Here is a 10,818-nt window from a genome sequence, read left to right as displayed (position 1 = left end):
CCATTTCTTATAAAGTACATTTTAGTAAAATAGTAAAGCCTTATCATCTAAATTGACTTGTGAGTTTAAGGACAGACAATGTCGACTGTTCTTGAAAGCACATCAAGAACATTACACATGTTATTTCATATGCAAAAAGCTACATAAATAAATTAAGCCCTCACTATTTCACACACTCACTGGCTGAATATTTTATTCAATTGCAAAGCAGTGCTTCAAATATTCTTCAAAAGCACATCATGCTTTATGAATCCAATCTGGAGGCACATATATATTTCATATTTACAGATTTTTCCAATAGGAAAAAAAGACCGTAAGAAAATCCCTTGTACATAATCATACGCATTGCAAATATAAAACCTTGCGTAATAAAAAGAAGCCAGGAGTAAGGCAGGATCCTCCCACAGGCAGAGAGTGTGATTGCCACCCGTTAGTTCATGACTTCTGGGTGACCATAGTAACTCTCCAGCTCGGCAAAGATGTCGTTGGGGTTTTTGCAGCTGAGGTTGCAAAAGCAGGCTTGGACCCACAGCATCTTCCAGGTGAACCCTGTCCCGTTAGGACACTCAAACTCCACGTCGATGGTTTTGGACTTGTAGGGGATGCAGCAGCGCTCGTCTGTGCAGACGCCGCAGTATTTGGGCCTGTACTGCTTCCTGCTGGTGCAGCCAGAGATGGTGAGGTTTGAAGACAGCTCTTCCCTGTAGATGTTCAGACACTTCTTTCCCGGCTGATGGAGGAAGGTAGTAGAAAAGGGGTAAAGTCTGGGAACCTTTTTAACATCCAGATTTTATCACGTACATCATCTTTTGACTGCTTAAGATATTAAATGGAAGTACTACCTTGATGTGTTTGGTGATGTCGACCTCACAGGGCCGCAGGTTGCATAGGCGAGACTCTTTGACCAGCTCACACTCGTCGTTAGCATTGGAGATCCTCAGGGACAGGCCGCGACCACAGCTCCTCGAACAGGGGCTCCATGAGGTAGTCTGGGTAATGCAGTTATTGTGCCAGCTCCTGGTCTCAGCTGGGGAAGCTGGAAGTGAGGTAAATAGATCATGTCTACAAACTGCTACACTTAGTTTTTCATACACACTGATACATCTTAGTTCTATTTAGATAAAGAGCTAATGAATACAATAATGTTAAAGGATAAATATATCAACATAAAGGTTTAAAGTTACAAGAAAGAAAAGTCAAAGGTCCTGAAAACTGTTTAAAAGGATTTGAGAATAAGGACAGTTTCTATATTTGTAATATTTTCCCAAGAGAAGTATAGGATCCTTCTAGTGTCTCTGCTTTTAATCTAAATTGCCACGTAATCTAGATCTGATCTATACAATTATGCAACACACAGATTTCTTGTACAATGATCCTTCACAGGACTGCTGCAATAATGAGACACTAAACTTGACATGATACAAACACTGGGTGAGGGCTTCCACAGGAAAGGATTGGCCTGCTCCTGCACACACACACACCCAAACCTCATGATCCTCCTGGACTACAAACTGTACTTGCATAACAAAAGAAGTTTGTACTGCCAATTTCAAACACAGCTGCTACTACAAACCCAATCCATTCATATCCATCCATGAAAAACAATAATTATTCTTTCTTCTACTAAATGTAAATTAAATATATATTATAAGAAATGTCCAAAGAGTTGAAGCTATACTTTGCATTCCATGTACAATATATCCAACTGTACATGTAATGACATCCTCCAGATCCGAGTCCTTTAAAAAGCCAGCTGGACCTATTAATTAGTTTACATAACAACCATAATTATAAAGCAATGACAATGCTTGTTTTTAAACAACCCACTAGTTTATTCCCCACTAGCATAACCTAGTTGTTGTGTTACCATACTTGAAGCATTCCCTTTGATTTAGATTTCCTGAATGTTTTCAGACTCAACTGTGAACTGTGATACATTTCCGTGGGCTGAAAGGAAATTAGGGGATAAAGCCCAACTTTACCAAGTAACAGACTACCTCCTTGTGTGTTTGTGTGTGTGTGTGTGTGTGTGTGTGTGTGTGTGTGTGTTTATATATATATCTGAAGTGTCCTACCCTCTACTGCGTGTCGTGGTGCCGTCTTGCGCCCTCTTTTGGGTTCATCACAGATCCATTGCTCACAGCATTGTCCCCTGACTTTGACCCGGCGTGAGCTTTGGCACCACACCCGCGGAGGCTGGGACTCTGTGCACACCCCCACACAGCCGATGGCACCGTTCACACACACACACTGGTATTTACAGCTGGGCTTGAAGCTCTGCCCGTTACGGTAGATCACGCCATCATGTTCGCAGCCTGTTCCCACCATATCTGGCAGAGATAAATGACAAGCAGTCACATATTATACGGACATGCAAGGCATGCTGCAAACCCTTGGAAGCTAAATTAATGTCATAGCTTTTATGATCCAAATAGTTATGAATTTGTTTATTCTTAGAGGTAAAACTGTGTGACATAAGACAAATTACTTTGTGGTTTGACACTTTCTGTTGCAGGCCGATATCACACAATAGCTGAAAATAATGAAATGGTAAATGTCACATTAATTTTGAAAGTGACACTATTTTAATGCAAAACCCAACATTCTCTATGTTAGTGTGAAAAATCCGATGTCTAAATAAAGTGTTTTGCATGTCATCATTTCTCATGTGTAAACATCCCTAAAACATATTGAATGCAGGCTTATGATGTCAACAAGTCCCTTCCATATTTGGTTTGTAATACAAACCACTTCACATTTGTGGATATGCAACTGTTGTTATTCTATTTTAAGTGATTTAATTCAGGATATCCCACTGTCAGCAGCAAACATAGCTCTGCACATAAATATATGCTTTCAAAATGCCTCATGCAACTATGAACTACTAACACTGAAAACCAAAACCAGAGGAGGTGAACAACTGCCTTGTATGCTGCAGCCCGTGGTGCCGGGCAGACAACTTTAAACCACATCAGTATTCTGGTCAAGTGGCATCTGTGTTGTTGCTACGACAACCAGCATTGACATGGTAGCAAACAGCTGCTCTACCCAAAAAGTCTTGTTACTTGCAATCTGTGCTGCGGTGTGGACAGTGAACCTAAAATACATCAGAAAATAAACTAGAACCAGCTGTGTAAAATCAGTTGTTTGTTTTGTTGGTTTTGGTGAGTGACACTTACATGCACACACTCCTTTTTCGTACCTAGGCTTGTCCGAGCTGTAGTCGCAGTACAGTCCCTTGTGGTAGTCGCATGTGTCGGCCTCGTTGCACACCTCGCCCACCTGGCGGGCGCAGGCCTTGCAGCAGTCACAGCCGTCCATGAGGAGGCTCACGCCCGGAGGACAGGCGGGGGCGACCTTGGGACAATCGCAGGGCCACTTGCAGTACTCTGTGCGATTGTACAGGTCCGCAACTGGGGATGTGACGGCTGTCGCAGGCGGCATGGCAGTGGAATTCTGGGAGTAGGCCTGGAGAGAGTAAAGTGGGCAAATTAAGCCTTAAGACTTTCTTAAAAATGAATGCAGTTCAACCATTCAATTTCACTAAAAATCATGTTTTTGTGCAGAGTATGACCATCAATTAATCTCTGTACCATCATGAGTGAACCCTCAAATACAGTATTATCTTTGGTCACACAAATTGCAAAATGAAAATGCCATCTTTTATTACAAGAAAGGTATTTGAGTTCATGTGGCAAGACATTATTCTTAATATCCTTGATCCTGAATTCTTTCATATCCTGCCCGAACAAACTCTTCTGTTTCACTGCCTACACGGGGAAACACACAGCGGCCTGCTAACATCATACTGTGCAATAAATCAATTAAGCCGATACAAATGAATTAAAAACCCAGTGGAGAAAATCTCATAAAAGCAGTTACATAGTAAAGTCTTGTTTGTACTTAACACTCTGGAAGTGTAACATAATCATATTTAAACTGTGCTGAGCTGTTACAAAATCCTGCCAATGAAACACCCCCTCCCCCCCACAGTTTTGACTCTTACAAGCTGCTCTGTGAAGCCAAGATCACACAGTAAACAGCTCTGCGGTTCTTAAAAGCAGATGTTCTCACTAAAGCAGGCCACATGAACTCACATTAACATCCTGGCAATTGGACCTAAGTTTTGGACAGTGGATGCACGAGTCACAGGAGAAGAAGCCTGTCTTTTGTTTAATTTGAATGTGTTATGATAATAGATATCCCTTTTCAAAGGTCAAATTCAATTCTGCTTGTTTTGAGAACACAGCGTGCTTAAGAAGAATGTCAGAAGATGGTCTCTGCGTCATCGTCTAGGGAGAGAGACTGAGGAATGCTTCCTAGGTAAAGAAAAGTTCACCAAACTATACATCCTTAAAACTAATATGGAACTTTTTGGGGCAAAACTCAGAGTATGCCAATTTCACTCAACTCACATGAGGTACAATAACAGTTTGAATTATTAAGACATATTGCAACTGTCTCGACAAGTGAGGTCCTATACTCACAAAACATAATATCATCCTTATGATCAGAGCACTTCACTTCACTAGTAAGGAGCTGATCCATGAAAGAAACGTGTCTCACCAACTGACTCACTCACTCACTCACTCACTCACTCACTGACTCAAATAAATCCAGCACTAAATGAATGAATGAATTAGAGAAACAGATATTTCATCAAACTTGAGCAAGACTACAAGCAAAGAAAGACGCTCAAATAATTGGATGATCTCAAAATATTCAAATTTAAATATGTATAACACAACCATTTAATATCATCATCTCTTTGAACGTTTTTCTACAATACAATCATATTTTGGTGATGGCCAGTTAATGATTATGGTCTTTTTTTTCTGAAAAGTGAAAAGGCTGGATGACCCTCCTTCCTCTGCTAGGTTGATATTTTTCCTCCTGTCAGACCAGATGACCTTTGACCTCTGCACCGGCATGGACGAACCCTTCCGGAAGTGGGAAAACGTTTAAAAAAGGACACTTTTATTCCCAAAAAGGCCATGGGGAAATAGACAAACTTTCACTGCGGTATTGTTTTCACAAAATCCTTCCACAAAGGCGTGTGGCATTTAAAGAAGGAAACATGGCATTAAAAAGTTCAAGAAATACAAAATAAAAAGACTACATTACATTTCACTATCAGCTAAAAGGATAACACTACTACTATATGAAATAATGTATAAGCATGGACTCATTTTTAAATAAAGTAATTCAAACATAAATTACTTCCCTTTGCTAAATGGCTTAACACGGGCAAAACAGAGAAAACGGCATTTTGTTGTAATAAGTCACAGATTTTATTTATTGTACCAGCATCCAGTATTTAAAAGCTGAGCCACAGACTGATACAGATAATAGGGGAATGTGGAAAACATTAATAAAGCCGTTAATGAAGCCACAAATAAATAGTTTCATACATAACCACAAGGTGGCACCAAAGGGAAACAAACGAGAGGGAGTGAAGCTGCAGTTTGGCCACTGGCTTCATCTCAAGTTTAACTCCGAGATGAAGATGACAAAACGACGTCTCTTCAAAACCATCTAGAGGGAATGATGAGTTCATTTTAGTCAGACCATTCAATCAAGCTTACTTTACAACCAAAAATGGGTTTGAACGACGTGGTTACCATAAACTCGCCACCGTGCTCCCACAAAAGTCCCTATATGGATTCAACAAATACGTCATGTTCTTTAGTGCAATCGCTTTAAAATTAAACTGTCAAAGGTCAATACAACTTACTGTGAAGTACTATAAACACACTAGGTGTCATTATAGTTAATTTAAAGCTTCTTATGGTGTAACGTAAATCTGAACACTGACACTAAGCTATGAATGGACATTATGCACATTTTCAGAATAATGTTAATCCCACAACTCTTCTGCATCCTGGATGTGAGCTCAGTATGCAGATACAAATATATATATATAGATATTTACAACAACAACAACAAAAAACTCTATCCTCCATCCCACCTGTTGAATCCCGGCTGCAGTTAGAATCCACACCAGGAGCCAACTCATCACTGGTGAGGAACTCCAAATGCATTGACTCCTGAATAAGTCCTGTCTTGAACGCACGACACGCGGCTCTCCGCAGGTGAGCTACATCCTCCTCGTCCCGTCGCTGCTCGGCCGTGCACCTCTGTCTGCGTCCGCGCCGGGGCTGGAGCCTGTTAAAGCGTGGGGGATGACGTCAGAGCCCCGCATACCTCTGACAGGGGACGGACGGTTCCTGCTTCCCTCCGCTCCACTTTCCCCCGATCCTCCTCCTCAGCCCCGGTGGTTAACGGGCGTGTCAGACACTCAGGGCTCGGCAGAGGTCCCACGTGTTGCTCACATGTCACATGTCAGCTACATTAAAAGAGTTATAAATTGCTTTCATTTCTTCTTCCCATGCTGGCCGTGAGAGATCCTGATTAAGCGAAATGGTGGGTGACCAAATCCACAGTTCTCATTCGGTGCAAAAACACATTAAAAATTTTTTTTTAAACTTTATAGTGCCTAATTCCAGCTTCCCTCCACAACAAGTCTACATGGGCGTGGGAATGTTTTAAGACTAACCAGAATGAATTAAATGTGTACACTAAACATCTCAACAGCTCACATTGTCCCAGTGGGCTTGGTTGTCTTGCACATGGTGTATACTTGCATGGTGTAACTGTAAAATCGAAGCCAAAGATGACACTTTTTCATCTTTGTGTACTTTATTGTTTATTATATGTATTGCCCTGGATTGCAATCTACATATTGAATATTTGGAATTGCTTCACTCAAATCAAGCCCCAAAGTGTCACTAAGGGTTCATTAGCATCTCGTCTCATCTGAGCTCATCTGTATGTTTCTTAAGGCCACTCAGCTGTAGCCTTAACATGAATAATGTGCACTGCACACACATTATTTATACAAAGCGAATAAATATACTCTGCAGGTGGCCTACTTACAACCAACAGTACCTATTTTAAGGCTGGGTCTGGTCTGCAGATGTTCAGTTTGAATCAATGATGTCGTCTATCTCAAAGTCTGCTTCTTTGCTTTCCTTTCCTTTCCCTGGAAATGTGAATGTTTCTCTTTGAGATGACGCAGATGATTGCCATAAGAATTCCACTTTACCCTGCTGTTAAAACATATGGAAAATGTCTGTTGTCCCAGTATTGCTGCATGTCTCGTGTCAGTGGTCTGCTGATGCAAATATCACTGAAAATGATCTAAACTCTGTGACAATTATAGGCATCGTTGGCAACACACACAGAGAGTGATAGATGATAAATGAGCACTTTGTCAAGGAGCAAGGTGCCCCAGGTCTGAACCCCTATTATTTACAGGCATTTTTCTAAATCCCTGTCAGGAAGCTGTCAGCCTCTGAGCTGATCTGAGCAGCGCTTCTCTCTCTGCTGTGACCGAGACGACCCGATCCGACTACACAGCACAATGTACCCACTCTCTCTGTCTATGGTGCTCTCTCTCTATCTCACGCTCAATTTCTCTCCATCTTTACTTTTCCATCGCTGTCACTTTCTATTGCTTTCTATCTTTCTCCAACTTCATTCAGTTCAGTTCAGTTCACTGGTGTATGTGCAACATTTGGTATTATCTATATTGTATTCTTTTGTTTCTGTAGTAACATTTTTTTTTATTATTATTATTCCTACAGTATTGTAATGTTTTTTAGAATTTCAAATTCATGCAAACTATGAACCCTCTGTCACTAAATGTAGAAGTTTGAAGTCTTCTTAAGACGGTGTCAGTTTTCACATTTTATTCTACTCTGTGTTGTCTCAGGAATACATTAACCCTATATGTGATTCCCCTCTCCATGAAAAAAATTCTATTGGTCAAATAGATAACCAACTAACAAATCAATTCAAAGGTCAGTGAGCTCTTTTTTGAGACAACCAGAAATTGACAAAAAATCTTGTAAAGTAAAGCAGTTCTGTCATTAATTAATGGGGACTAAAAACAAATCTTCATTCAAAATCCAAAGACTGCTGTGCATAACTCAATTCCTCAGTCTAATCTGAGGAAATCTCTCTACTTGTCTGTTTGAAACTGTGTCTCTCACACACTAAAGGAAATGACCATCCTCCACTGAAACAATACAGAGATAGAAAAGAAAAGTTTCAAACCACAGGTGGTATCATTCACACTCATGCCAGCATCTGTCCTCTATTTGTCTGATACGATAGTGGTAGTTAGTGTTAACTGCAGGGCTTCACGTGGACCTTTATGCATCATTAGGTGACGTCAATCAAAGCAGCATTGCGTGCCAACTTGTCTGTGTTATCCACGTCTCTGTTGTGGTGCGTTTGGCAAAAATATGTCATAATGAAAGCCAGATCTGAGGCGACCACTGCTTTGTTCTCACATGAAGTGGATATAGGGCTCAGTTTGTCAGCTGACTTGAATTCCGAGTCTTTAATGATTTAGTCGAAGTTTAAAGGTGAAGGTTGTTTAAGGGAAAGGCTTAACGGGGAGTGAGAGCAGAAACAAAGAGCTCATTTATTGTCTTACAGCAATAGTTGGACACATTTATGAAAAACGTTCATTTGCTTTTTTACCAAAAGTAAAATGAAAAGATTTATACCACTCTCATATGTCTGCAAAATACAAAGCTAACCCTGGCAGGAGATTATCTTATTTTAGCATAAAGTAAAGAAATTGCTAGCTTGGCGCAGTTGAAAGGTCACAAATCTGACTACAGGACTGTGATTTACATGGTACATCGTGTTTGTTTAAGCCATAACCAAACTATTTCCTGAAGTCTTGTCATCACTGTGAGGTTATCAGGCAACCAGATGCTCCCTCCCATAAAGAGTTCTTGCATATTGGTATGTTAACATTTTGGTTGATGTGTTAATTTGAAACATTAAAGAGGTGCTGGTAGGCAGATTCTTCTACTTGAATTATTTTGTTTGCATCATACAGAGCCAGGCTAGTTGTTTTCCCCAGGAACCAGTCTCTCAGCTAAGCTAACAGGCTGCTGGTTGTAGCTTCATATTCAGTGGAGCTTATATGAGAGTGGTTGAGTGACATATTTTATATTTTAGAACAAAATCTCTTAAGCTTGTGTAAACCATAGACATGATTTAAGGCATCGAAGAAAAAAAAGACATTCAAGAGGCCCATTGACTTTAAGATGAGGGAACCGGATACGCAAAAATGCTAACTCATTTCCGGGTTTTAGGACTCATTCCTGCAGATTTATTTCGGCCTTCAGGTATATCCCTGCATTTATTGGTTGGAGAGCTGGACACACTGTAGAGATGTTTCTGTCACTCATTCATTCTTATCAATGGTGAGCGCAAAGTCTCCACTTGATTTGCATAAGCTGCCGGGGTAGAAACATGCAATCTTCATGATCCAATGGGATCACCTTATGTTGGCCTGTGCACCACTAGACTCTTTGGGTGCATCACATTCCTGTATGTGAGGCAGAATTAACCCCCCAAGCACTGTGCAGTATATCTGTGAGGGTAAAGGAGCCAGTAAAGCACTATAGGCACACAAGTGTGATGGATGGCCTGATTACGGGAGCCGATCAGCTATGACTGGAGTCAAAATCCCCTCATTAAAATCCCCTCAACTCCGAGAGAAGCCTTGAAGTCAAACCTTGTTTTGGAAATCTTTGGAGCTTCAAAGTCGGTAATCCTCCTTAGAATGGGAGACTGAATTTACAACACCTAGAGGCGACCAAAAACTGCTGAGGTGACACATAAAAAAAAGTTCCTTCACAGCACACCACTAGTGTGGGAAAACTCTCAGTTTTTCTTTTTCCTCTGCAGCTAGCTGCCCCAAATTAGACTGTTAACGTCTTAAAACAGAAGAGTGAGTTTTCTTGGCTTGAAATAGTTCAAGATTAGAACAATCAGTCTTGCTGCCAAAACATACTGACTGTATTTACAGTTAAATGGAAGTTTGAAAGTTGATTAAGTGCAATACGTTGAAATCATTTAAATATTTCCAAATTAGCAAGAATAACTAAAACAAAAATAGGGGAAATAAGATGATTTATATTATTGCTGACTTTTAGAAGAGAGTGGCTCGAGTGTCAAAACAGGGCTGTTTGTTACCTCGAACAGAGCCACCAACGTGCCTGTTCAGCTATATTTACAGTACAGACATGAGCATCTCCACCTTATTCTCTGACTCTCAGCAAGAAAGTGTAGTTGCGTGTTTTCCAAAATGTCAAACTTGATCGAACTTTGTGAGCCATATAGACCTACGTGCTTAAACTATATGAGTGGCTTGTTTGTTTCTGTGTGTGTGTGTGTTAGTGTGTGTGTGTGTGTGTGTCTGTGTGTGTGTGTGTGTGTGTGTGTGTGTGTGTGTGTGACACAGAGAAAGGGCATGGCAGGCTGTGCTCAGACCAGTCCAGTAATTATACTGTCTGTATATAGCTGTGGTCTGAGAATCATGGACTGAGGAAAACATCTGCTGGGCTTCACAGATATGAGAAACCTACATGAACTTAAAGCGATCTAATAGCGAGCAATTCCTCATGCAGCTTGCTGTAGCTATTTGTTAACGCAGTTTACCATCTAACACTGTATTAATTATATATATATATATATATATATATATATATATATATATATATATATATATATATATATATATATATATACCCATACAATTGTACAATTGTTGGGACAGGCTCAAAGGTACACAGGTACAGTTCAAACAAAGATAAGGTCAACATTATGCCACTCAGTCAGCTATTTAAAGCTTATTTATGACATGAAAGGCTCCCAGCATCTTTTATATGAGTACAGTTGGGTACATGTTAATAATTGATGTATTAGTCCATATTGCCTCACTGTAGATGA

The 10,818-nt window shown here is 40.3% G+C and overlaps 1 protein-coding gene across 1 annotated transcript; it reads right to left on the bottom strand.

Moving 5' to 3' along the window:
* Positions 1-37: 37 nt before the first annotated feature.
* ccn4a (cellular communication network factor 4a) lies at positions 38-6,123 on the bottom strand. The gene is made up of 5 exons (XM_079231597.1): positions 5,969-6,123; positions 3,180-3,468; positions 2,076-2,330; positions 843-1,036; positions 38-730 (listed from the first exon to the last, which is right to left on the bottom strand). Exons 1-5 carry the CDS (start codon positions 6,014-6,016, stop codon positions 431-433), a joined length of 1,086 nt encoding a protein of 361 aa, XP_079087723.1. The 5' UTR covers positions 6,017-6,123; the 3' UTR covers positions 38-430.
* Positions 6,124-10,818: the final 4,695 nt, after the last annotated feature.

This window comes from Taurulus bubalis (assembly GCF_910589615.1).
Source record: "Taurulus bubalis genome assembly, chromosome: 16".
Taxonomy (NCBI): Eukaryota; Metazoa; Chordata; class Actinopteri; order Perciformes; family Cottidae; genus Taurulus; species Taurulus bubalis.
Note: the sequence above shows the minus strand (reverse complement) of the source record. Positions and strands in the feature narration are given on the sequence as shown.